At 36.6% G+C, this 22,971-nt stretch overlaps 1 protein-coding gene and 17 non-coding genes across 18 annotated transcripts in view; all 18 read left to right on the forward strand.

The window, feature by feature from the left end:
• LOC127872298 (kelch-like protein 26) overlaps nt 1-22,724 on the forward strand; it is a 49,156-nt gene extending 26,432 nt beyond the window's left edge. The window contains exons 3-5 of the mRNA XM_052415627.1: nt 16,238-16,353; nt 17,949-18,107; nt 21,428-22,724. Of these exons, the coding sequence (XP_052271587.1) occupies nt 16,238-16,353; nt 17,949-18,107; nt 21,428-21,651 (499 nt within the window). The 3' untranslated portion in view covers nt 21,652-22,724. The remainder of the gene's footprint in view (nt 1-16,237; nt 16,354-17,948; nt 18,108-21,427) is intronic.
• Nucleotides 516-587, forward strand: Trnah-gug (transfer RNA histidin (anticodon GUG)). Its single transcript has one exon. It is a non-coding gene; the product is annotated as a tRNA-His (tRNA).
• Nucleotides 854-937, forward strand: Trnal-cag (transfer RNA leucine (anticodon CAG)). Its single transcript has one exon. It is a non-coding gene; the product is annotated as a tRNA-Leu (tRNA).
• Trnal-cag (transfer RNA leucine (anticodon CAG)) lies at nt 1,752-1,835 on the forward strand. The gene has a single exon. It is a non-coding gene; the product is annotated as a tRNA-Leu (tRNA).
• Nucleotides 2,651-2,734, forward strand: Trnal-cag (transfer RNA leucine (anticodon CAG)). Its single transcript has one exon. It is a non-coding gene; the product is annotated as a tRNA-Leu (tRNA).
• Trnah-gug (transfer RNA histidin (anticodon GUG)) lies at nt 3,211-3,282 on the forward strand. Its single transcript has one exon. It is a non-coding gene; the product is annotated as a tRNA-His (tRNA).
• Nucleotides 3,547-3,630, forward strand: Trnal-cag (transfer RNA leucine (anticodon CAG)). Its single transcript has one exon. It is a non-coding gene; the product is annotated as a tRNA-Leu (tRNA).
• Nucleotides 4,445-4,528, forward strand: Trnal-cag (transfer RNA leucine (anticodon CAG)). The gene has a single exon. It is a non-coding gene; the product is annotated as a tRNA-Leu (tRNA).
• Trnah-gug (transfer RNA histidin (anticodon GUG)) lies at nt 5,029-5,100 on the forward strand. Its single transcript has one exon. It is a non-coding gene; the product is annotated as a tRNA-His (tRNA).
• On the forward strand, nt 5,366-5,449 carry Trnal-cag (transfer RNA leucine (anticodon CAG)). The gene has a single exon. It is a non-coding gene; the product is annotated as a tRNA-Leu (tRNA).
• Trnal-cag (transfer RNA leucine (anticodon CAG)) lies at nt 6,264-6,347 on the forward strand. Its single transcript has one exon. It is a non-coding gene; the product is annotated as a tRNA-Leu (tRNA).
• Nucleotides 7,164-7,247, forward strand: Trnal-cag (transfer RNA leucine (anticodon CAG)). Its single transcript has one exon. It is a non-coding gene; the product is annotated as a tRNA-Leu (tRNA).
• Trnah-gug (transfer RNA histidin (anticodon GUG)) lies at nt 7,751-7,822 on the forward strand. The gene has a single exon. It is a non-coding gene; the product is annotated as a tRNA-His (tRNA).
• On the forward strand, nt 8,084-8,167 carry Trnal-cag (transfer RNA leucine (anticodon CAG)). Its single transcript has one exon. It is a non-coding gene; the product is annotated as a tRNA-Leu (tRNA).
• Trnal-cag (transfer RNA leucine (anticodon CAG)) lies at nt 8,980-9,063 on the forward strand. Its single transcript has one exon. It is a non-coding gene; the product is annotated as a tRNA-Leu (tRNA).
• Nucleotides 9,538-9,609, forward strand: Trnah-gug (transfer RNA histidin (anticodon GUG)). The gene has a single exon. It is a non-coding gene; the product is annotated as a tRNA-His (tRNA).
• Nucleotides 11,128-11,211, forward strand: Trnal-cag (transfer RNA leucine (anticodon CAG)). Its single transcript has one exon. It is a non-coding gene; the product is annotated as a tRNA-Leu (tRNA).
• Trnal-cag (transfer RNA leucine (anticodon CAG)) lies at nt 14,178-14,261 on the forward strand. The gene has a single exon. It is a non-coding gene; the product is annotated as a tRNA-Leu (tRNA).
• Nucleotides 22,725-22,971: the final 247 nt, after the last annotated feature.

Here is a 22,971-nt window from a genome sequence, read left to right on the forward strand (position 1 = left end):
ATCCCACTTCTGACACATATAATTTTTTCACGAAATAAACATTCTTTAACTGAAACACATTATTTGTGTTGCTCTTAAGCGTAATGCATAGTAGATATTCTTTATAGGGCTTGTGTTCTAATCTCACTGGCGATTATACTACCTTCAGTATTTTGTGTTTTTTTCGAAAAAAGATTTGATTTACACAGAAAAACTTTTAAAAAAATACCCTGGATATAAGTAATACGCATAAGACTTTAAATGCACGTTTTAATGTTTCACAATATTGTATTTCAATCGTTGGAAAGGACATACATTGTTTGACTCAGAAAGGACATACATTGTTTGACTCAAAATACTCGCAAAATGCAGTACGGTACTGAAAAATCGTTCTCGCATGATGGTCGGAGATTGAATGGTAACGTGAGTGTGTGTGAATGCCAGAGTTTTTTTACAGGTCATCGCTGTGTCTTCATAATTGAATGGTAACTTTCTTGTAGATACATATCTCTGGTTTCTGTAACTCAGTGCGCTTAGCCGTGATCGTATAGTGGTTAGTACTTCGCGTTGTGGCCGCGACAACCCAGGTTCGAATCCTGGTCACGGCATGGTCTGTGACAGTCGCTGTCTCGGCACTGCTGAGTTTCTTTTTGTCTGCCTTTTAATTATCACCAATGATATCAAGTATAGTGTTGTTGTTGTATTAAACGAATGCTTAATCTATTTAATCCATCTTATTTCCGAATGAAGGTAATTAATTTTATTCGTGCATTTTTGAAGAATGCTAATAAAACAGTGCGGATATTTACCATTTAAGAGTTTCTTTATTTTAATGATACAGTTGTGTCGAAATATTTGCAAGTAATCATTTCAAGTCAAGATGGCCGAGCGGTCTAAGGCGCTGCGTTCAGGTCGCAGTCTGGTTCTCCAGGCGTGGGTTCAAATCCCACTTCTGACACATATAATTTTTTCACGAAATAAACATTCCTTAACTGAAACACATTATTTGTGTTGCTCTTAAGCGTAATGCATATTAGGTATTCCATATAGGGCGTGTGTTCTAATCTCACTGGCAACAATACTACCTTCAGTATTGTGTGTTCTTTACGAAAAAAGATTTGATTTACACAGAAAAGCTTAAAAAAAATTTACCCTGGATGTAAGTACTACGCATAAGACTGTAAATGCACGTTTTAATGTTTCACAATATTGTATTTCAATCGTTGGAAAGGACATACATTGTTTGACTCAAAATACTCGCAAAATGCAGTACGATACTGAAGAATCGTTCTCGCATGATGGACGGAGATTGAATGGTAACGTGAGTTTGTGTGAATGCCAGAGTTTTTTTTACAGGTAATCGCAGTGTCTTCATTATTGAATGGTAACTTTCTTGTAGATAATATCTCTGGTATCTGTAACTCAGTGCGCTTAGGCATGATCGTATAGTGGTTAGTACTTCGCGTTGTGGCCGCGACAACCCAGGTTCGAATCCTGGTCACGGCATGGTCTGTGACAGTTGCTGTCTCGGCATTGCTGAGTTTCTTTTTGTCTGCCTTTTAATTATCACCAATGATATCAAGTATAGTGTTGTTGTTGTATTAAACGAATGCTTAATCTCTTTAATCCATCTTTTTTCCGAATGATGGTAATAAATCTTATTCGTGCATTTTTGACGAATGCTAATAAAACAGTGCGGATATTTACCATTTAAGATTTTCTTTATTAAAATGATAAAGTTGTGTCGAAATATTTGCAAGTAATCAATATAAGTCAGGATGGCCGAGCGGTCTAAGGCGCTGCGTTCAGGTCGCAGTCTGGTTCTCCAGGCGTGGGTTCAAATCCCACTTCTGACACATATATTTTTTTCACGAAATAAACATTCCTTAACTGAAACACATTATTTGTGTTGCTCTTAAGCGTAATGCATATTAGGTATTACATATAGGGCGTGTGTTCTAATCTCACTGGCAACAATATTACCTTCAGTATTTTGTGTTCTTTACGAAAAACGATTTGATTTACACAGAAAAACTTTAAAAAAAAATTACCCTGGATGTTAGTACTACGCATAAGACTTTAAATGCACGTTTTAATGTTTTACAATATTGTATTTCAATCGTTGGAAAGGACATACATTGTTTGACTCAAAATACTCGCAAAATGCAGTAGGATACTGAAGAATCGTTCTCGCATGATGGACGGAGATTGAATGGTAACGTGAGTGTGTGTGAATGCCAGAGTTTTTTTTACAGGTCATCGCTGTGTCTTCATAATTGAATGGTAACTTTCTTGTAGATACATATCTCTGGTTACTGTAACTCAGTGCGCTTAGCCGTGATCGTATAGTGGTTAGTACTTCTTGTTGTGGCCGCGACAACCTAGGTTCGAATCCTGGTCACGGCATGGTCTGTGACAGTCGCTGTTTCGGCACTGCTGAGTTTCTTTTTTCTGCCTTTTAATTATCACCAATGATATCAAGTATAGTGTTGTTGTTGTATTAAACGAATGCTTAATCTCTTTAATCCATCTTATTTCCGAATGAAGGTAATAAATTTTATTCGTGCATTTTTGAAGAATGCTAATAAAACAGTGCGGATATTTACCATTTTAAATTGTCTTCATTAAAATAATAAAGTTGTGTCGAAATATTTGCAAGTAATCAATATAAGTCAGGATGGCCGAGCGGTCTAAGGCGCTGCGTTCAGGTCGCAGTCTGGTTCTCCAGGCGTGGGTTCAAATCCCACTTCTGACACATATAATTTTTTCACGAAATAAACATTCCTTAACTGAAACACATTATTTGTGTTGCTCTTAAGCGTAATGCATATTAGGTATTCCATATAGGGGATGTGTTCTAATCTCACTGGCAACAATATTACCTTCAGTATTTTGTGTTCTTTACGAAAAAAGATTTGATTTACACAGAAAAGCTTTAAAAAAAATTACCCTGGATGTTAGTACTACGCATAAGACTTTAAATGCACGTTTTAATGTTTTACAATATTGTATTTCAATCGTTGGAAAGGACATACATTGTTTGACTCAAAATACTCGCAAATTGCAGTAGGATACTGAAGAATCGTTCTCGCATGATGGACGGAGATTGAATGGTAACGTGAGTGTGTGTGAATGCCAGAGTTTTTTTACAGGTCATCGCTGTGTCTTCATAATTGAATGGTAACTTTCTTGTAGATACATATCTCTGGTAACTGTAACTCAGTGCGCTTAGCCGTGATAGTATAGTGGTTAGTACTTCTTGTTGTGGCCGCGACAACCTAGGTTCGAATCCTAGTCACGGCATGGTCTGTGACTGTCGCTGTTTTGGCACTGCTGAGTTTCTTTTTTCTGCCTTTTAATTATCACCAATGATATCAAGTATAGTGTTGTTGTTGTATTAAACGAATGCTTAATCTCTTTAATCCATCTTATTTTCGAATGAAGGTAATTAATCTTATTCGTGCATTTTTGAAGAATGCTAATAAAACAGTGCGGATATTTACCATTTAAGATTTTCTTTATTAAAATGATAAAGTTGTGTCGAAATATTTGCAAGGATCATTTCAAGTCAGGATGGCCGAGCGGTCTAAGGCGCTGCGTTCAGGTCGCAGTCTGGTTCTCCAGGCGTGGGTTCAAATCCCACTTCTGACACATATAATTTTTACACGAAATAAACATTCCTTAACTCAAACACATTATTTGTGTTGCTCTTAAGCGTAATGCATATTAGGTATTCCTTATAGGGCGTGTGTTCTAATCTCACTGGCGATAATACTACCTTCAGTATTTTGTGTTCTTTTCGAAAAAAGATTTGATTTACACAGAAAAACTTTAAAAAAAATTACCCTGGATGTTAGTAATACGCATAAGACTTTAAATGCACGTTTTAATGTTTCACAATATTGTATTTCAATCGTTGGAAAGGACATACATTGTTTGACTCAAAATACTCGCAAAATGCAGTAGGATACTGAAGAATCGTTCTCGCATGATGGACGGAGATTGAATGGTAACGTGAGTGTGTGTGAATGCCAGAGTTTTTTTTACAGGTCATCGCTGTGTCTTCATAATTGAATGGTAACTTTTTTGTAGATACATATCTCTGGTTTCTGTAACTCAGTGCGCTTAGCCGTGATCGTATAGTGGTTAGTACTTCGCGTTGTGGCCGCGACAACCCAGGTACGAATCCTGGTCACGGCATGGTCTGTGACAGTCGCTGTCTCGGCACTGCTGAGTTTCTTTTTGTCTGCCTTTTAATTATCACCTATGATATCAAGTATAGTGTTGTTGTTGTATTAAACGAATGCTTAATCTCTTTAATCCATCTTATTTCCGAATGAAGGTAATTAATTTTATTCGTGCATTTTTGAAGAATGCTAATAAAACAGTGCGGATATTTACCATTTAAGATTGTCTTATTTAAATGATAAAGTTGTGTCGAAATATTTGCAAGTAATCATTTCAAGTCAGGATGGCCGAGCGGTCTAAGGCGCTGCGTTCAGGTCGCAGTCTGGTTCTCCAGGCGTGGGTTCAAATCCCACTTCTGACACATATAATTTTTTCACGAAATAAACATTCCTTAACTGAAACACATTATTTGTGTTGCTCTTAAGCGTAATGCATAGTAGATATTCTTTATAGGGCTTGTGTTCTAATCTCACTGGCGATTATACTACCTTCAGTATTTTGTGTTTTTTTCGAAAAAAGATTTGATTTACACAGAAAAACTTTTAAAAAAATACCCTGGATATAAGTAATACGCATAAGACTTTAAATGCACGTTTTAATGTTTCACAATATTGTATTTCAATCGTTGGAAAGGACATACATTGTTTGACTCAGAAAGGACATACATTGTTTGACTCAAAATACTCGCAAAATGCAGTACGGTACTGAAAAATCGTTCTCGCATGATGGTCGGAGATTGAATGGTAACGTGAGTGTGTGTGAATGCCAGAGTTTTTTTACAGGTCATCGCTGTGTCTTCATAATTGAATGGTAACTTTCTTGTAGATACATATCTCTGGTTTCTGTAACTCAGTGCGCTTAGCCGTGATCGTATAGTGGTTAGTACTTCGCGTTGTGGCCGCGACAACCCAGGTTCGAATCCTGGTCACGGCATGGTCTGTGACAGTCGCTGTCTCGGCACTGCTGAGTTTCTTTTTGTCTGCCTTTTAATTATCACCAATGATATCAAGTATAGTGTTGTTGTTGTATTAAACGAATGCTTAATCTCTTTAATCCATCTTATTTCCGAATGAAGGTAATTAATTTTATTCGTGCATTTTTGAAGAATGCTAATAAAACAGTGCGGATATTTACCATTTAAGAGTTTCTTATTTAAATGATACAGTTGTGTCGAAATATTTGCAAGTAATCATTTCAAGTCAGGATGGCCGAGCGGTCTAAGGCGCTGCGTTCAGGTCGCAGTCTGGTTCTCCAGGCGTGGGTTCAAATCCCACTTCTGACACATATAATTTTTTCACGAAATAAACATTCCTTAACTGAAACACATTATTTGTGTTGCTCTTAAGCGTAATGCATATTAGGTATTCCATATAGGGCGTGTGTTCTAATCTCACTGGCAACAATACTACCTTCAGTATTGTGTGTTCTTTACGAAAAAAGATTTGATTTACACAGAAAAGCTTAAAAAAAATTTACCCTGGATGTAAGTACTACGCATAAGACTGTAAATGCACGTTTTAATGTTTCACAATATTGTATTTCAATCGTTGGAAAGGACATACATTGTTTGACTCAAAATACTCGCAAAATGCAGTACGATACTGAAGAATCGTTCTCGCATGATGGACGGAGATTGAATGGTAACGTGAGTTTGTGTGAATGCCAGAGTTTTTTTTACAGGTAATCGCAGTGTCTTCATTATTGAATGGTAACTTTCTTGTAGATAATATCTCTGGTATCTGTAACTCAGTGCGCTTAGGCATGATCGTATAGTGGTTAGTACTTCGCGTTGTGGCCGCGACAACCCAGGTTCGAATCCTGGTCACGGCATGGTCTGTGACAGTTGCTGTCTCGGCATTGCTGAGTTTCTTTTTGTCTGCCTTTTAATTATCACCAATGATATCAAGTATAGTGTTGTTGTTGTATTAAACGAATGCTTAATCTCTTTAATCCATCTTATTTCCGAATGATGGTAATAAATCTTATTCGTGCATTTTTGACGAATGCTAATAAAACAGTGCGGATATTTACCATTTAAGATTTTCTTTATTAAAATGATAAAGTTGTGTCGAAATATTTGCAAGTAATCAATATAAGTCAGGATGGCCGAGCGGTCTAAGGCGCTGCGTTCAGGTCGCAGTCTGGTTCTCCAGGCGTGGGTTCAAATCCCACTTCTGACACATATATTTTTTTCACGAAATAAACATTCCTTAACTGAAACACATTATTTGTGTTGCTCTTAAGCGTAATGCATATTAGGTATTACATATAGGGCGTGTGTTCTAATCTCACTGGCAACAATATTACCTTCAGTATTTTGTGTTCTTTACGAAAAAAGATTTGATTTACACAGAAAAACTTTAAAAAAAAATTACCCTGGATGTTAGTACTACGCATAAGACTTTAAATGCACGTTTTAATGTTTTACAATATTGTATTTCAATCGTTGGAAAGGACATACATTGTTTGACTCAAAATACTCGCAAAATGCAGTAGGATACTGAAGAATCGTTCTCGCATGATGGACGGAGATTGAATGGTAACGTGAGTGTGTGTGAATGCCAGAGTTTTTTTTACAGGTCATCGCTGTGTCTTCATAATTGAATGGTAACTTTCTTGTAGATACATATCTCTGGTAACTGTAACTCAGTGCGCTTAGCCGTGATCGTATAGTGGTTAGTACTTCTTGTTGTGGCCGCGACAACCTAGGTTCGAATCCTGGTCACGGCATGGTCTGTGACAGTCGCTGTTTTGGCACTGCTGAGTTTCTTTTTTCTGCCTTTTAATTATCACCAATGATATCAAGTATAGTGTTGTTGTTGTATTAAACGAATGCTTAATCTCTTTAATCCATCTTATTTTCGAATGAATGTAATTAATCTTATTCGTGCATTTTTGAAGAATGCAAATAAAACAGTGCGGATATTTACCACTTAAGAGTTTTTTTTATTAAAATGATAAAGTTGTGTCGAAATATTTGCAAGCAATCATTTCAAGTCAGGATGGCCGAGCGGTCTAAGGCGCTGCGTTCAGGTCGCAGTCTGGTTCTCCAGGCGTGGGTTCAAATCCCACTTCTGACACATATAATTTTTTCACGAAATAAACATTCTTTAACTGAAACACATTATTTGTGTTGCTCTTAAGCGTAATGCATAGTAGATATTCTTTATAGGGCTTGTGTTCTAATCTCACTGGCGATTATACTACCTTCAGTATTTTGTGTTTTTTTCGAAAAAAGATTTGATTTACACAGAAAAACTTTAAAAAAAAATACCCTGGATATAAGTAATACGCATACGACTTTAAATGCACGTTTTAATGTTTCACAATATTGTATTTCAATCGTTGGAAAGGACATACATTGTTTGACTTAGAAAGGACATACATTGTTTGACTCAAAATACTCGCAAAATGCAGTACGGTACTGAAAAATCGTTCTCGCATGATGGTCGGAGATTGAATGGTAACGTGAGTGTGTGTGAATGCCAGAGTTTTTTTTTACAGGTCTTCGCTGTGTCTTCATAATTGAATGGTAACTTTCTTGTAGATACATATCTCTGGTTTCTGTAACTCAGTGCGCTTAGCCGTGATCGTATAGTGGTTAGTACTTCGCGTTGTGGCCGCGACAACCCAGGTTCGAATCCTGGTCACGGTGTGTGACAGTCGCTGTCTCGGCACTGTTAAGTTTCTTTTTGTCTGCCTTTTAATTATCACCAATGATATCAAGAATAGTGTTGTTGTTGTATTAAACGAATGCTTAATCTATTTAATCCATCTTATTTCCGAATGAAGGTAATTAATTTTATTCGTGCATTTTTGAAGAATGCTAATAAAACATTTCGGATATTTACCATTTAAGAGTTTCTTTATTTTAATGATACAGTTGTGTCGAAATATTTGCAAGTAATCATTTCAAGTCAGGATGGCCGAGCGGTCTAAGGCGCTGCGTTCAGGTCGCAGTCTGGTTCTCCAGGCGTGGGTTCAAATCCCACTTCTGACACATATAATTTTTTCACGAAATAAACATTCCTTAACTGAAACACATTATTTGTGTTGCTCTTAAGCGTAATGCATATTAGGTATTCCATATAGGGCGTGTGTTCTAATCTCACTGGCAACAATACTACCTTCAGTATTGTGTGTTCTTTTCGAAAAAAAGATTTGATTTACACAGAAAAGCTTTAAAAAAATTACCCTGGATGTTAGTACTACGCATAAGACTGTAAATGCACGTTTTAATGTTTCACAATATTGTATTTCAATCGTTGGAAAGGACATACATTGTTTGACTCAAAATACTCGCAAAATGCAGTACGATACTGAAGAATCGTTCTCGCATGATGGACGGAGATTGAATGGTAACGTGAGTTTGTGTGAATGCCAGAGTTTTTTTACAGGTAATCGCAGTGTCTTCATTATTGAATGGTAACTTTCTTGTAGATAATATCTCTGGTATCTGTAACTCAGTGCGCTTAGGCATGATCGTATAGTGGTTAGTACTTCGCGTTGTGGCCGCGACAACCCAGGTTCGAATCCTGGTCACGGCATGGTCTGTGACAGTTGCTGTCTCGGCATTGCTGAGTTTCTTTTTGTCTGCCTTTTAATTATCACCAATGATATCAAGTATAGTGTTGTTGTTGTATTAAACGAATGCTTAATCTCTTTAATCCATCTTTTTTCCGAATGATGGTAATAAATCTTATTCGTGCATTTTTGACGAATGCTAATAAAACAGTGCGGATATTTACCATTTAAGATTTTCTTTATTAAAATGATAAAGTTGTATCGAAATATTTGCAAGTAATCGTTTAAGTCAGGATGGCCGAGCGGTCTAAGGCGCTGCGTTCAGGTCGCAGTCTGGTTCTCCAGGCGTGGGTTCAAATCCCACTTCTGACACATATAATTTTTTCACGAAATAAACATTCCTTAACTCAAACACATTATTTGTGTTGCTCTTAAGCGTAATGCATATTAGGTATTCCTTATAGGGCGTGTGTTTTAATCTCACTGGCGATAATACTACCTTCAGTATTTTGTGTTTTTTTCGAAAAAAGATTTGATTTACACAGACAAACTTTAAAAAATTACCCTGGATGTTAGTACTTCGCATAAGACATTAAATGCACGTTGTAATGTTTCACAATATTGTATTTCAATCGTTGGAAAGGACATACATTGTATGACTCAAAATACTCGCAAAATGCAGTACGGTACTGAAGAACCGTTCTCGCATAATGGATGGAAATTGAATGGTAACGTGAGTGTGTGTGAATGCCAGAGTTTATATACCGGGCATCGCCGTGTCTTCACAATTGAATGGTAACTTTCTTGTAGATACATATCTCTGGTATCTGTAACTCAGTGCGCTAAGCCGTGATCGTATAGTGGTTAGTACTTCGCGTTGTGGCCGCGACAACCCAGGTTCGAATCCTGGTCACGGCATGGTCTATGACAGTCGCTGCCTCGGCACTGCTGAGTTTCTTTTTGTCTGCCTTTTAATTATCACCAATTATATGTATTTTAGTGTTGTTTTTGTTTTAAACGAATGCATAATCTCTGTAATCCATAGTTTAATAATTATTTACGTGATCATTGTTTCTGTACTCTTTTGTAGAAATCTTTCTTTTTAACGAGCAGTATTTTTGGAATTTATATTCTTTAAGAAAAACAAAAATATGATGTGGTTATATAGCACCCGATGAAGGTTGCATTCTTATATCATTTGAAACGTATTGCAAATCATGGTTTCACATTTTAAAATAAAGTTTATTTATCAAGTTTTGTTCAATTTATATATGTTTATTATAAACAAAAGTGATTGATCTACAAATAAAAAACAAGTACGATGATAAATCTTAAATATGATACTTTGAAAATGCTTTGAGGTAAACAACAATTGATGAGACTTTAAATCTTATTTACGAATGAAGGTAATTAATTGTATTCGTGCATTTTTGATGAATGCTTATAAAACAGTGCGGATATTTACCATTTTGAATTTTCTTCATTAAAATGATAACCTTGTCTCGACAAATTTGAAAGTACTCATTTTAAGTCAGGATGGCCAAGCGGTCTAAGGCGCTGCGTTCAGTTCGCAGTCTGGTTCTGCATTCGTGGGTTCAAATCCCACTTCTAACACATATATTTTTTTTCACAAAATAAATATTCCTTGACTCAAACACATTATTTGTGTTGCTCTTAAGCGTAATACATATTAGGTATACCATATAGGGCGTGTGTTCTAATCCCATTGGAGATAATAATTTCTTAAGCTTTTTGTGTTGTTTTCAAAAGGCGATTTGATTTACATAGTAAAGCTTTATTAAAAAAATACCCTGGATGTTAGTATTACGCATACGACTTTAAATGCACGTTGTAATGTTTCACAATATTGTATTTCAATCGTTGGAAAGGAAATACATTGTATGACTCAAAATACTCGCAAAATGCAGTACGGTACTGAAGAATCGTTCTCGCATAATGGACGGAAATTGAATGGTAACGTGTGTGTGTGTGATTGTGAATGCACGAGTTTATTTACAGGTCATCGCTGTGTCTTCATAATTGAATGGTAACTTGCTTGTAGATACATATCTCTGGTATCTGTAACTCAGTGCACTAAGCCGTGATCATAAAGTGGTTAGTACTTCGCGTTGTGGCCGCGACAACCCAGGTTCGAATCCTGGTCACGGCATGGTCTGTGACAGTCGCTGTCTCGGCACTGCTGAGTTTCATTTTGTCTGCCTTTTAATTATCACCAATGATATCAAGTATAGTGTTGTTGTTGTATTAAACGAATGCTTAATCTCTTTAATCCATCTTATTTCCGAATGAAGGTAATTAATTTTATTCGTGCATTTCTGACGAATGCTAATAAAACAGTGCGGATATTTACCGTTAAAATTTTTCTTTATTTAAATGATAAAGTTGCGTCGAAATATTTGCAAAAACTCATTTCAAGTCAGGATGGCCAAGCGGTCTAAGGCTCTGCGTTCAGGTCGCAGTCTGGTTCTCCAGGCGTGGGTTCAAATCCCACTTCTGACACATATAATTTTTTTACGAAACAAATATTCATACTCAAACCCACTATTTGTGTTGGTCTTAAGCTATTAGGTATACCCTAAAGGGCGTGTGTGCTCATCCCACAGGAGATTATAATTTCTTCAGTATTTTGTGTTCTTTTCAAAAGAAGATTTGATTTACCCAGAAAAGCTCTCTAATTGCTTTACCTTTTACTACGCATAAGACTTGAAATGCACGTTGTAATGTTTCACAATATTGTATTTCAATCGTTGGAAATGACATACATTGTATGACTCAAAATACTCGCAAAATACAGTACAGTACTGAAGAATCGTTCTCGAATATTCGACAGAGATTGAATGATAACTTTCTTGTAGATACATTATCTGTAACTCAGTGCGCTAAGCCGTGATCGTATAGTGGTTAGTACTTCGCGTTGTGGCCGCGACAACTCACGTTCAAATCCCGGTCACGGCATGGTCTGCGACAGTCGCTGTCTCGGCACTGCTGATTGTCTTTTTGTCTGCCTTTTAATTATCGCAAAATATATCAATTATAGTGTTGATGTTGTTTTGAACGAACGCATAATCTATTTACTCCATGGTTTAATAATTATTTAAGTTTTCTTTGTCTGTACTCTTTTGTAAAAATCTTTCCTTTTTAACGAGCAATATTTTTGGAATTAATATACTTTAAGTAAAACAAAAATATGATGGAGTAATATATTACCCGATGAAGGTTGCAATTTTAGGTCATTTACACCGTATTTTAAATCCTGATTTCACTTTTAAACGTTAATGTAAATATAGTATACTTATCAAGTTTTGTTAAGATTCATGGGAGGGATAAAATTCATTAAAACTTTGATTTGGTTTTTCTTCATTCAATGTGGTAAAATATGGTCAAACTATATATCATTTTTAAGTTAAAGACGGATAGAATAACATAAACACTTTTTTGACATTCAATATTTTTTTGCTTTATTAATATTTGTGTTTAAAACCAATACATTTTTACACTAATTTACAAAATCTCAATCCAAAGTTAGGAAGGATATGCACTACCGTAAGTTGAATAAATACAAAGCTATATACATATAAACGGTCAAGTTAGCAACATTTCACAGAAAATTATTGTCAGAAAACAACAAATCAGTTTTTATTCAACTGCATAATTTGGATAATTTTCCTAAACAAAGTTCTAAATATAACTCAACTGAACTACTTTTTAAAAATCCAGGTATGGTGGATAATAAGAGTCACCATTCTATTTCAAAGGCTTAACAATTTTGCTATAACCAAATGGAAAATGCAGACGACATATACAATTGTAAATAAATATAAATAAATAGGTTTGGCTCGACAGAAATCATTGTGATAAAAGGAGATATTGCTCATCAATAACAAGATTTTATGAGTTTTGTGCAGACGACTCTAGAAATCATAGTTTTACATAGAAATACACAGCTAGGTATCATGGTTCATTCTTTCGTCCTTCCTGAACAACTACTGTCCTTGTACCGTTTTGAATAATGTGTTCCTTTTGGCAAACCGAATCTTTTTATACATTTGTATATCGATTCCTTCTACCCATTTTGAAAGCGTGGCACTCGCTGTGCTCCGTAGAAAAAACGTGCATTACAAATCGTTCGAAATCACGTGAAGTAGTAAGAAGACCTGGTATGTGTATACACATACCTGAGAAAACACATCATTATTTTGACAGTTGGGTTGCGACTAGTAAAACAACTGTTAACATTAATCAGGAAGAGATCGCGCTTAATAACAGAAATGATCACACAGAGATATAATCACTCACCCCATTTCAAATATTTTCCAGCTAAAAATTTCCCCCCACACGTCTTTTTTTTAGTGTATTTATATTGTTTTTCTGGAGCCGAAGTGCATCTCACATAATATTCATCCGACTTCCGTTGTTTTTACTTTCGTTATTAAAAACTCCGTTTAAAATAATTATTTTTATATTTAGGTTGTTGAAGCGAATTATTATTATATATTATCAATAAAATAGTTTACCGTGATGAATTGAACGGAGTTTCGTATCGATCTTTCTGTCAGTCTGTAAGCGTGCTATTTTGTGCGCAATAATACAAGTACATGTGATTCAACAACAATTGTAAACATTGGTGAAATGCTTTTTACAAAGTTATTTTTTGGAGTGTTTATGGGGTCTGATCATGCTATTTTCACACATCAACGGAAAGATAACAATCCAATGCATTTGTCATCGTCAACCATTTGGAATGTCAATTAGGCGATAAGTGAGTTTTTAGCATGTTTCTTTCAATTTTATTAATTTAAAAATGACTGCCCACATCGTCATGAAATGACATGTGTTCGAGTTTTGATATTTCTAGATATGTAATTTTTTTACTATTTAAGCGTAACTTGCCCTCATCAATGTCGATATTATATAGTTATATAATTTTCCGCCGCAATACGTTGAATAAACATCATTCAGATTTTTGAAAATAATGTCTATTTTGTGTTAAATGTGTTAAAATCGCTTTGTATTTTGATTGATTTTGTCGATGGTATGAGACTTTGCTGCACAAAATTGGTAGCAGTTTAAAGGAAAACCATTCTTTTAAGCAAATATGTAAACATTTTCAATGTGACACTCATTGTTTAGTCAAATTTGAGTTCAATGCTAGGGGTCACACATTTTTTCAAACTGAAGTCTCTACATGAACCTTAAATTTGTATAAGTTTATAAATAACAAAAAGTGATTGATCTACAAATAAAAAAACAAGTACGATGATAAATCTAAAATATGATACTTTGAAACTGCTTAGAAGTAAACAATTATTGATTAAACTTTAAATCTTATTTCCGAATGAAGATAATTAATCTTATTCGTGCATTTTTCAAGAATGCTTATAAAACAGTGCGGATATTTACCTTTTTAAATTGTCTGCATTAAAATGAAAAACTTGTGTGGAAATATTTGCAATTTTTCATTATAAGTCAGGATGGCCGAGCGGTCTAAGGCGCTGCGTTCAGGTCGCAGTCTGGTTATGCAGGCGTGGGTTCATATCCCACTTCTGACACATATATTTTTTCAAGGAATACATTGGCTTGACTAATATACACTACTTGTGTTGCTCTTATTGTAATACATATAAGGTATACTCTATAGGGCGTTTGTTATTATATGTAATACATATAAGGTATACTCTATAGGGCGTTTGTTATTATATGTAATACATATAAGGTATACTCTATAGGGCGTTTGTTATAACCCCACTGGAGATAATCATTTATTCAGTATTTTGTGTTATTATCAAAACAAGATTAGATTTACAAAAAAAGCTCTATAAAAATACCTTCGATCATAGTACTACGCAGAAGACTTTAAATGCACGTTGTAATGTTTAACAACATAACAGCAACGAAAATAACAAATTTGAAACAATTTGTTTCTATTTTGTCATTTTACCAAACTGAAAAGGTTTCATTAATATCTTGTAGGCACAATTTTGAAAAACGATATTGAAACGGAGCGGATGTGTACCATTTAAAACATTGCTTGATTATTATAGTTATTTTAGGTTGCAGTTGTGGTTCTACAGGTGTTGGTTCGAAGTTCACTCGTGATTGATACTCTTTTACTAATATACGAAAGTAATACCCTTTGACTAAAACTAGGTCGATAAATAACCATATCGCACTAAGCATTTCTAAACTATTTTCCTTTACCTTTGTCTGTCCCCTATCTCCAATAATTTACATCGGATTATCACGAAACTTGGGATTCGGGCCATTTGAATACAGTTCAATGTCACTGATGCTACAAATTAGGAAAATACATATTTCTAACTACTTTTTAAAGTTGTGTGTTTCATTGTTTGTACAACAAATAATCACGTCGTGTGCAGATCAATGTAGCCCAGACCTTTGAACGTGCATATTTTGAGACAATTTTATATTTATCTTCATATATTTTAAAGCGTTGGAAATGACATAAAACTTGTAAAACGTATAGTCCTCACGCAGTTGCTTTGTGGTCGCGACAACACAGGTTCACATTTGTTACAGTCGCTATCTTTACACTGCTGAATTTAGTTCAGACGTGCAAAATATATCTTTTATTGTTTTTATGAATTGATGATTATGGATGTGGGTTTGAATCCAACTTCGGACAAATAGTTTTTCCATTTCATTTTACAGTCAAAATGTAATATTAAAATAATAAATATCACAGTCAGCGAAGAAAAACTATAATTTAAGACGAAGTGTGCGAAAATAGAATATAAAGCTACTTTACAAATGATACTATTTAGTCAACTGTCTGTGTAGTTTATATGCTCATTTTCCAAACATTGCGTATAGTGGTTTCTTATATGTATACAAGATTTCTTATGCATACATTGGCATGTAAATTGCCAGGTCTATTATGACAATGACCTTTTGAATCACTTTTTCAACGAAAAAAAAATTTTACTTGGCATGTACACAATTATAAAGAAAGGTGTATATTTCCAGGCACATAAAGATCGACATATTGATGTACAATTCCGAGCATATGATTAACAGTCTAATGTATATTTAGAGGCATGTTATATATTTTTGTTTATATTTCAAAATAAACGGTTAACAAAATATTTACATTTCAAGGCTTATAGTGTACACTCATGTTCAGATTTGAAGGTATTTGGTGTACACATTATTATTTTAACATCGCGGCAACACTGTGTTCATTCTTGTTTATATTTCAAGTTATGAGGTGTACACATTAGTAAATCTTGATGACATGTATTTAACACTTTTGTGTATATTTCAAAGTAAATGATTTCATTACAATTTCAAGGCAAAGAGTGAACACTCCTGTTTCATCTTTTAAGGTTCATATTGCAAACTCTGCAAGGCATATGTTGTACGCAAGTGTTAATTTAGCGTAATGTCTTCACTGAACATATATATTTTATGACATATAATGTAAACTATCGGAAGCACATATGAGAATTTACTGCCCACTTTAAACTTATGTCATACATCTTATAAGATTCGTTTCCTTTGATTTCAGGGTCTACGATGTGTTGACGGACGCATGGACGGATCCATACCCCCACGCCTTCCTACCACAGGAGCGCGAGAAACACGTGATGGTTCCATATAAGAACAATATATTGTTCATGGGTGGTGAGTGCGTTTGTATAATTTTGTTTCTGCAAATGATTTCAAGTTAATTAAATACATATTATTGTTTTGAAAAAATGCTCGTACACAATTTAATTTTGCTTCTTGTTTTGAAATTTTTTTCTGAACATTATGAAATCTGCATGCACTTCAAAGTTGTATGTGTACACCTTGTGCAGATGCGAGGTACTCTGTATTAAAAATGTAAAAATGTAAAACGTGAGAAACATGATTATTAGTAAAATTCTTGTCTTACAGTCGTTTATTAAAGGCAAATGACCAAGTGACGATACAAAATAAAGCAGTATATACAATTTAACATTTGAGTCGCGTTTGCAGAAAACTGGACATTATGCATGTGCGTAAAGTGTCGTCCCAGATTAGCCTGTGCAGTCCGCACAGGCTAATCTGGGAGGACACTTTCCGCCTTAACTGGATTTTTGCTAAGAAGAGACTTCATTTTAACGAAAATTGTCATAAAAGCGGAAAGTGTCGTCCCTGATTAGCCTGTGCGGCCTGCACAGGCTAATCTGGGACGATACTTTACGCACATGCATTATGCCCAGTTTTCTCAAAACGCGACTCATTTAATATAAAGCCATGATTAATGCTATCATCGACGCCTTGGAAACGGTCAATGCAAATAATTGGGGCTTTAATACGGTATAAAGGATCCCAAACCTAACACTTGACCTAGAATAACTAACAAAATAAACATGTGTAAATAAAAAGTAACCTCAAGATTCGTAATTCAAATTAAATAGCTTTTGAATAGAATTTCTAATTAAATAATTTAGAAGATTTAATTATCTCTTAATTAGTAAACGGATAAGTAAACACTAGAGCAACGTAATAACAACTTTTTGAGGCACGATGAAATAAAAAAAGTATTAGCTTAAATGAATTGTTAGCATCATATAGATCACGTTTTATATCATCATAATACATCGTTATGAAGTATTAATATAACATGTAAAATGCCCGTGTTCATAACTGGGATGATTATGCATAATGCGCTTATTTACTACTATCCACATCGAGATTGTATATTATAAATGATTGGATAGACAAATCTATAATCAATAATGTAGCTGTGATCATCCAAACACGGAAAATTCACAACATTCAAGCGATATTAAGGATGTCGGAATACAACGGTTGTCGTCCGTATCATTACTAAATTAATATGTTGTAATTTTAAGTACATGCTTTTATCGTCGCCGCGAAAGGTTTGGGCATTTCAATCACTACCGGATAATCATATCTGCTTTCAGCTCTTGTATTCATTTTCTTCGAATTACTTTGACCCTGGACCTAAAGTCACCGTTAGCTTCCTTCAATAAATTAAGGGAAAAAAATAGTCAGTGTTTGGGTACTCGCAGCATTAAAGTTATGCTCATGTTAACAAATGATTACATATTAATCATATTCTAGATATAAAATTTAGTCATACAGTAATAGTCGGTAAACTGATACATGTTTCCGATTATAATTTAAGTCGCGCTTGTTTTAAGTCACAGAAAAGGGTACTGAATACTGACCCTGTTCAAAAAGTACATTGTATATGACTGTAAAAAATATCACCCCACCCCATTCAGGTCGCGGGTTCGACCAGGAGATATTCCAGGAAAAAGACGAGTGTTCTGTGTCCAGCTACAGCGTCAAGAACGACGGTGTGGAGCGGCGACCCCACGCCTGGGACAATGAGCATCCCCACATGAGTCACGCCCGAGTGAATCCAGGCAGCATTTTGCTAGGTTTGTATGTACATGTATGTCATTTGTTTTAGTCGAGTTCACAGAAATTTCACCGATATGGACATCATGTCAAGAAAACTTACTAGTTGTGTTAAAGCCACACACCTTATTTGGCATAGTAAATGTAAGTATAAATACGAAACGTATTTTATCTATGCTATTTAGAATATATCTGGTGGTTACAAGGTAGAAACCCGTCTTTTTCGCGCTTTAAAACTTAAACATAATCGTTTTTGTCGAAATAAATGGACGTTTACGTCTAGAAATCCTACTTTCGGTTTTTAAAGCGGTACCGTTTGAATAATAATAAATAACTTGCTAACTAGGCTGTAGATTTAATGACAATATTTCACACTTAGCTGAACCGATACAACCCGACCCTTATGGGAGTAACAGAAGCCAGATGGAATGGCTCTGGCAAGCAGAAGATGAGTTCCGGAGAAGTCATCATCTGGTCAGGAAGAACTGACAACGACCACCGGGAAGGAGTTGCCGTCATCATCAGCAAGAGCAAGGCCAACACCGTGCTACAGTGGAAACCTGTGAACAAGCGCCTGCTGTACGTCAGGATGAACTCCAAGTACGCCAAGCTGTCTGTTGTTGTGGGCCACGCACCAATAGACAACGCGAAAGAAGAGGACAAGGATGCATTCTACGACGCCCTTCAAAGTGTTTTAGAGGACATCCCCCGACACGACGTGCTGATGTTGCTCGGCGACTTCAATGCTAAGGTTGGCTGCAACAACAAAGACAGAGAGAGGACCATGGGACGACATGGAGTGGGTGTGATCACCGACAACGGGGTGTGATCACCGACAACGGGGTGAGACTAGTCAACTTCTGCCAACAGAATGACTTGGTCGTAGGAGGGATCCAGAGGTACATAGAGAGGCTGGCAGAGAAGGCGGAGACAGCAGCCGGGCACAATGACATGAAGACAGTGTACCAGAACACTAGGAAGCTGAGGGGCAACTACGGCCAGCACCATGACCTTCCCGTTAGAGCTGTAGACGGAACTCATGTCACTGTGGAAGAGGAGAAGCTGAAGAGATGGAAGCAACACTTCGAGTCCATCCTAAACCGCCCAGATCCACCAACAATAGCCAACATTCCTGAAGCTGAAGAGGACCTTGACATCAACCTCGGCAACATCACTGTAACGGAAGTCAATGAAGCCATCCATAAGCTGAAGAATTGGAAGGCGCCTGGCGACGATGGAGTGTGCCCTGAGATGCTGAAAGCAGAAGACACAGTGACACCGCAGCTTCTTTGCCAGATTTTTCAAAAGATTTGGGAAAGTGAAGAAGTGCCAAGCAACTGGAAGACCGGCACCATCGTCAAACTGCCCAAGAAAGGATACCTGGGGAACTGTAACAACTGGCGATGGCATCACTTTACTATCTCTTACCAGTAAGATCTTCAGCCGCATCATCTTTCAACGCATCACAACAGCAGTGGACGGTATCCTTCGCCAGGAACAGGCAGGCTTCAGGAAAGGCAAGTCCTGCATCGACCACATCTTCGTGCTGAGGCAGATCCTTGAGCAGTCTCATGAATGAAATGGATCCCTCTACGTGGTTTTTGTGGACTTCGAGAAGGCCTTCGACAGCCTACACCGAGACTCCCTCTGGAAGATTCTGCGACATTATGGCATCCCTCAGAAACTTGTCAACGTCATCAGGTCCCTGTACGAAAACTTTGAGTGCAGAGTCATCCACAACAACCAGCTCACTGAATCATTCAAGGTGGAAACTGGAGTGAAGCAAGGATGTATCCTCTCGCCGCTCCTCTTTTCAATGGCTATTGACTGGATCATGCGCCGCACCACAGAGGGAAGGAAGCAAGGAATACAGTGGACGCTGACCTCGCTGCTAGATGACCTGGACTACGCCGACGATATCGGGCTACTTGCTAGCAGGAACCAGGACATACAGCAGAAGACACAACAGTTGGCACTGTCAGCAAGCACCATAGGTATCAGGGTCAACATTGGAAAGACTCAGGTCATGTGGAAGAACACCAGAGTGGGCGACCCAATCACCATCAATGGCCAGCCTCTGCAAGATGTGGACGATGCCATTTACCTGGGCAGCAAGGTCACCACAGATGGAGACTGTGCAAGGGAGATCAACACGAGGATCAGCAAAGCCAACTAAGCCTTCGCGATGATGAAGCCCATCTGGAGGACCACAAGTCTTAGCATGGACACCAAGCTCCGCATCTTCAAGAGCAACGTGGTGAGCGTCCTTCTATATGGGTCTGAGTGCTGGAAGACCACTGCTACCATCGAGCGCAAACTGGAAGTCTTCCAGAACAAGTGCCTGCGCCGGATCATGAAAGTCTTCTGGCCAAACATGATCACGAACATGGAACTGCGTGAAAGAGCTGGCGCACACAGCATCGCTGAGACCATCGCTTTGAGGAGATGGAGATTGCTAGGCCACGTCTGCAGAATGCCACCCGACTCGCTACCCAGGGTGGCACTGAGATGGACTCCACTGGGGAAAAGAAACCGTGGACGACCGAAAGAGACGTGGCGCCGAACCGTGGAGCGAGAACTCAAGAACAGATGCCTCACTCTGCAGACAGCACCCGCAACAGCAGCTGACAGACCAAAGTGGCGCTCCCTTGCCGTCGCCTCAAGCACCAGAAAGCGCAGAGAAGATTGATGATGATGATGATGATGATGGTTTCACACTTTCAAATTGCATCTGTATGTATTGATTAACATATATTTCATTTCAAAGTCAGAGGCAAGGTGTGTGGCTTAAATGGCAAAATTGTCTTGTGCAAGATTTGAGGAGAAGCTTTAACAAAGTGTGCGGTCTATAAACACAAACCATTTAAACACTCGAACGAACCCATGCAGCATCGTGCTGGTACAAATGAATTCCTGCCAATACTGCATTGTGCTGCGTAAAGTTCAAACAACACGCTACGCATCATTTCTTATTGTCCCCATATAGTCTTCGGTGTGTTTTCTATTCACCACTACGTATGTGAGTGCATTTCGAAGTTTATGAGGTCCTTTCACGCCTTCGGACTTCTAATTAATAAACTAACCAAGACACACACATTTTAGGACTAGGTAATGTTATGCTCCATCGATAATGAATGGAAGTAATGTTCACTATAAACCGACCAAACTGATCAGTTCTTATAATTATTATTATTATTATTATTATTATTATTATTATTATTATTATTATTATTATTATTATTATTATTATTATTATTTTACGTAAAGTAGTAGTAGTAGCAGAACAAGTTGAAGTTATTTTTAGAAAACGTTAAAACTATTCAATTTTTGCATCTCACAGGAAAGAAAATATATTTCTTCGGCGGAAAGAGTTTCCAAAAGGATCGCGAGGTGACGGAAGTAGATTTCTACAATCCGAAAACCCGGAAATGGCGGAAGGTGTTCAACCTGCCTGACCGCTTCAGTTACGCCAACCTCGAGTGCGTAAAGCTGACGGTTCCGGTTCACAACCGCGACTTCAACTTCAGTGACGTTCATCTGTATGACCACTGGATCATGTGGTAGCGATATCCGAGCGTGGCGTCGTTTTGCGTATCATAGTTATGTGGCTTTAAGTCGCGTCCAAGAGTTGCATTTAAAGGTCATATCCTGATATCGGGTTTTGAAGAGCGTGTTTTTTTCATTGAAATCGAATCTTTTCTTAAAAACTCTAGCCGACATCATAGAAGGATGTTAACTCATTGTACATACAATATTAAATAGATTACCTCACATAAATGTGCTCATCATCTATATGAACGATCTATGTCCGTAAAATATTATAGCGGTAATCGATATTTTTGTATTATAGCTTTGATCAATTATTTTTATTTATTTTTACAATACACCATTTGTATGTAGTACAACAGATATTTTATTGGTATTTGGCAACAGTTCAATTATTTTTTACTCAGTAAAGATGGCAATATTTTAACTGTTGCAATCAGAATAACGGCATAACGGCCAGTTCAAAATATTGCAGTCTATGGCCTCAGGGCAACCACATTTTGCCCTCTTTGTTGGAAAAAACTTGGACTGTTCCCAAAATACCGCTGGTAAATCTGATAATATGGACGACATTTCACTAAATCATTTTGTGTTGGGAAGTAGTGCCGCTTTCTTAAGAGTGTCTTTTTCCTTCTGGTGTACAAGTCACAAATCAATCACACAAAGGCCGTTTTGTGGCTATTTCTTGTAGTCTATGTGTCTGCAATAAATTTGCTGCACTTTATATTTGACCAATTTGAAAGACTTACTTTTTGGGGCTTAAGAGAATATACCGGTAATCTAAATATTGACAATGATGTCAGCTACCCGGTTACACATAGTTAAACTGTACTATGCGATTTCTGTTTGCGGTGTTAACATTGGCGATTGTTTTCATCTTTAGCAATAGTTGTTATCCATATTATTTGTTATTTATTTTAGTTTACTTTGAGATTTATACAAAGCGCCATTAGTGAGTTTTCTATTTCTGAAATAATCAACGGCATGGCGTAAATAATGATAATCTGTTTGTTTTATGCTTGAAAAAAAAGTATACAAACTTGTTTGGTATTTGAGAAATAAGATACATGTTTTCATTGAATAGTTTTATCCTAAATATGCATTTTAAAGTCTTAAATTAACTTTTAAGTGTTAAGTGCAAATATTGTTTAATAAACATGCAAGTATTTTTACGTTTCTTTTATTCAAATGTTTGACATTCCGGCAATGGGTTTCTTAAAGTAACTTGTATTTTTCTACATGTGTGTGTGTGTGTGTGCGTACATAAAATGTTGCTATGGTTACATTTGTGCATGGATATTTTTAACATATATTTTTTGTTTTATTTAAAAGTTTAGT

The sequence above is a fragment of the Dreissena polymorpha genome, chromosome 3 (genome assembly GCF_020536995.1).
Source record: "Dreissena polymorpha isolate Duluth1 chromosome 3, UMN_Dpol_1.0, whole genome shotgun sequence".
NCBI classification, from domain to species: Eukaryota; Metazoa; Mollusca; class Bivalvia; order Myida; family Dreissenidae; genus Dreissena; species Dreissena polymorpha.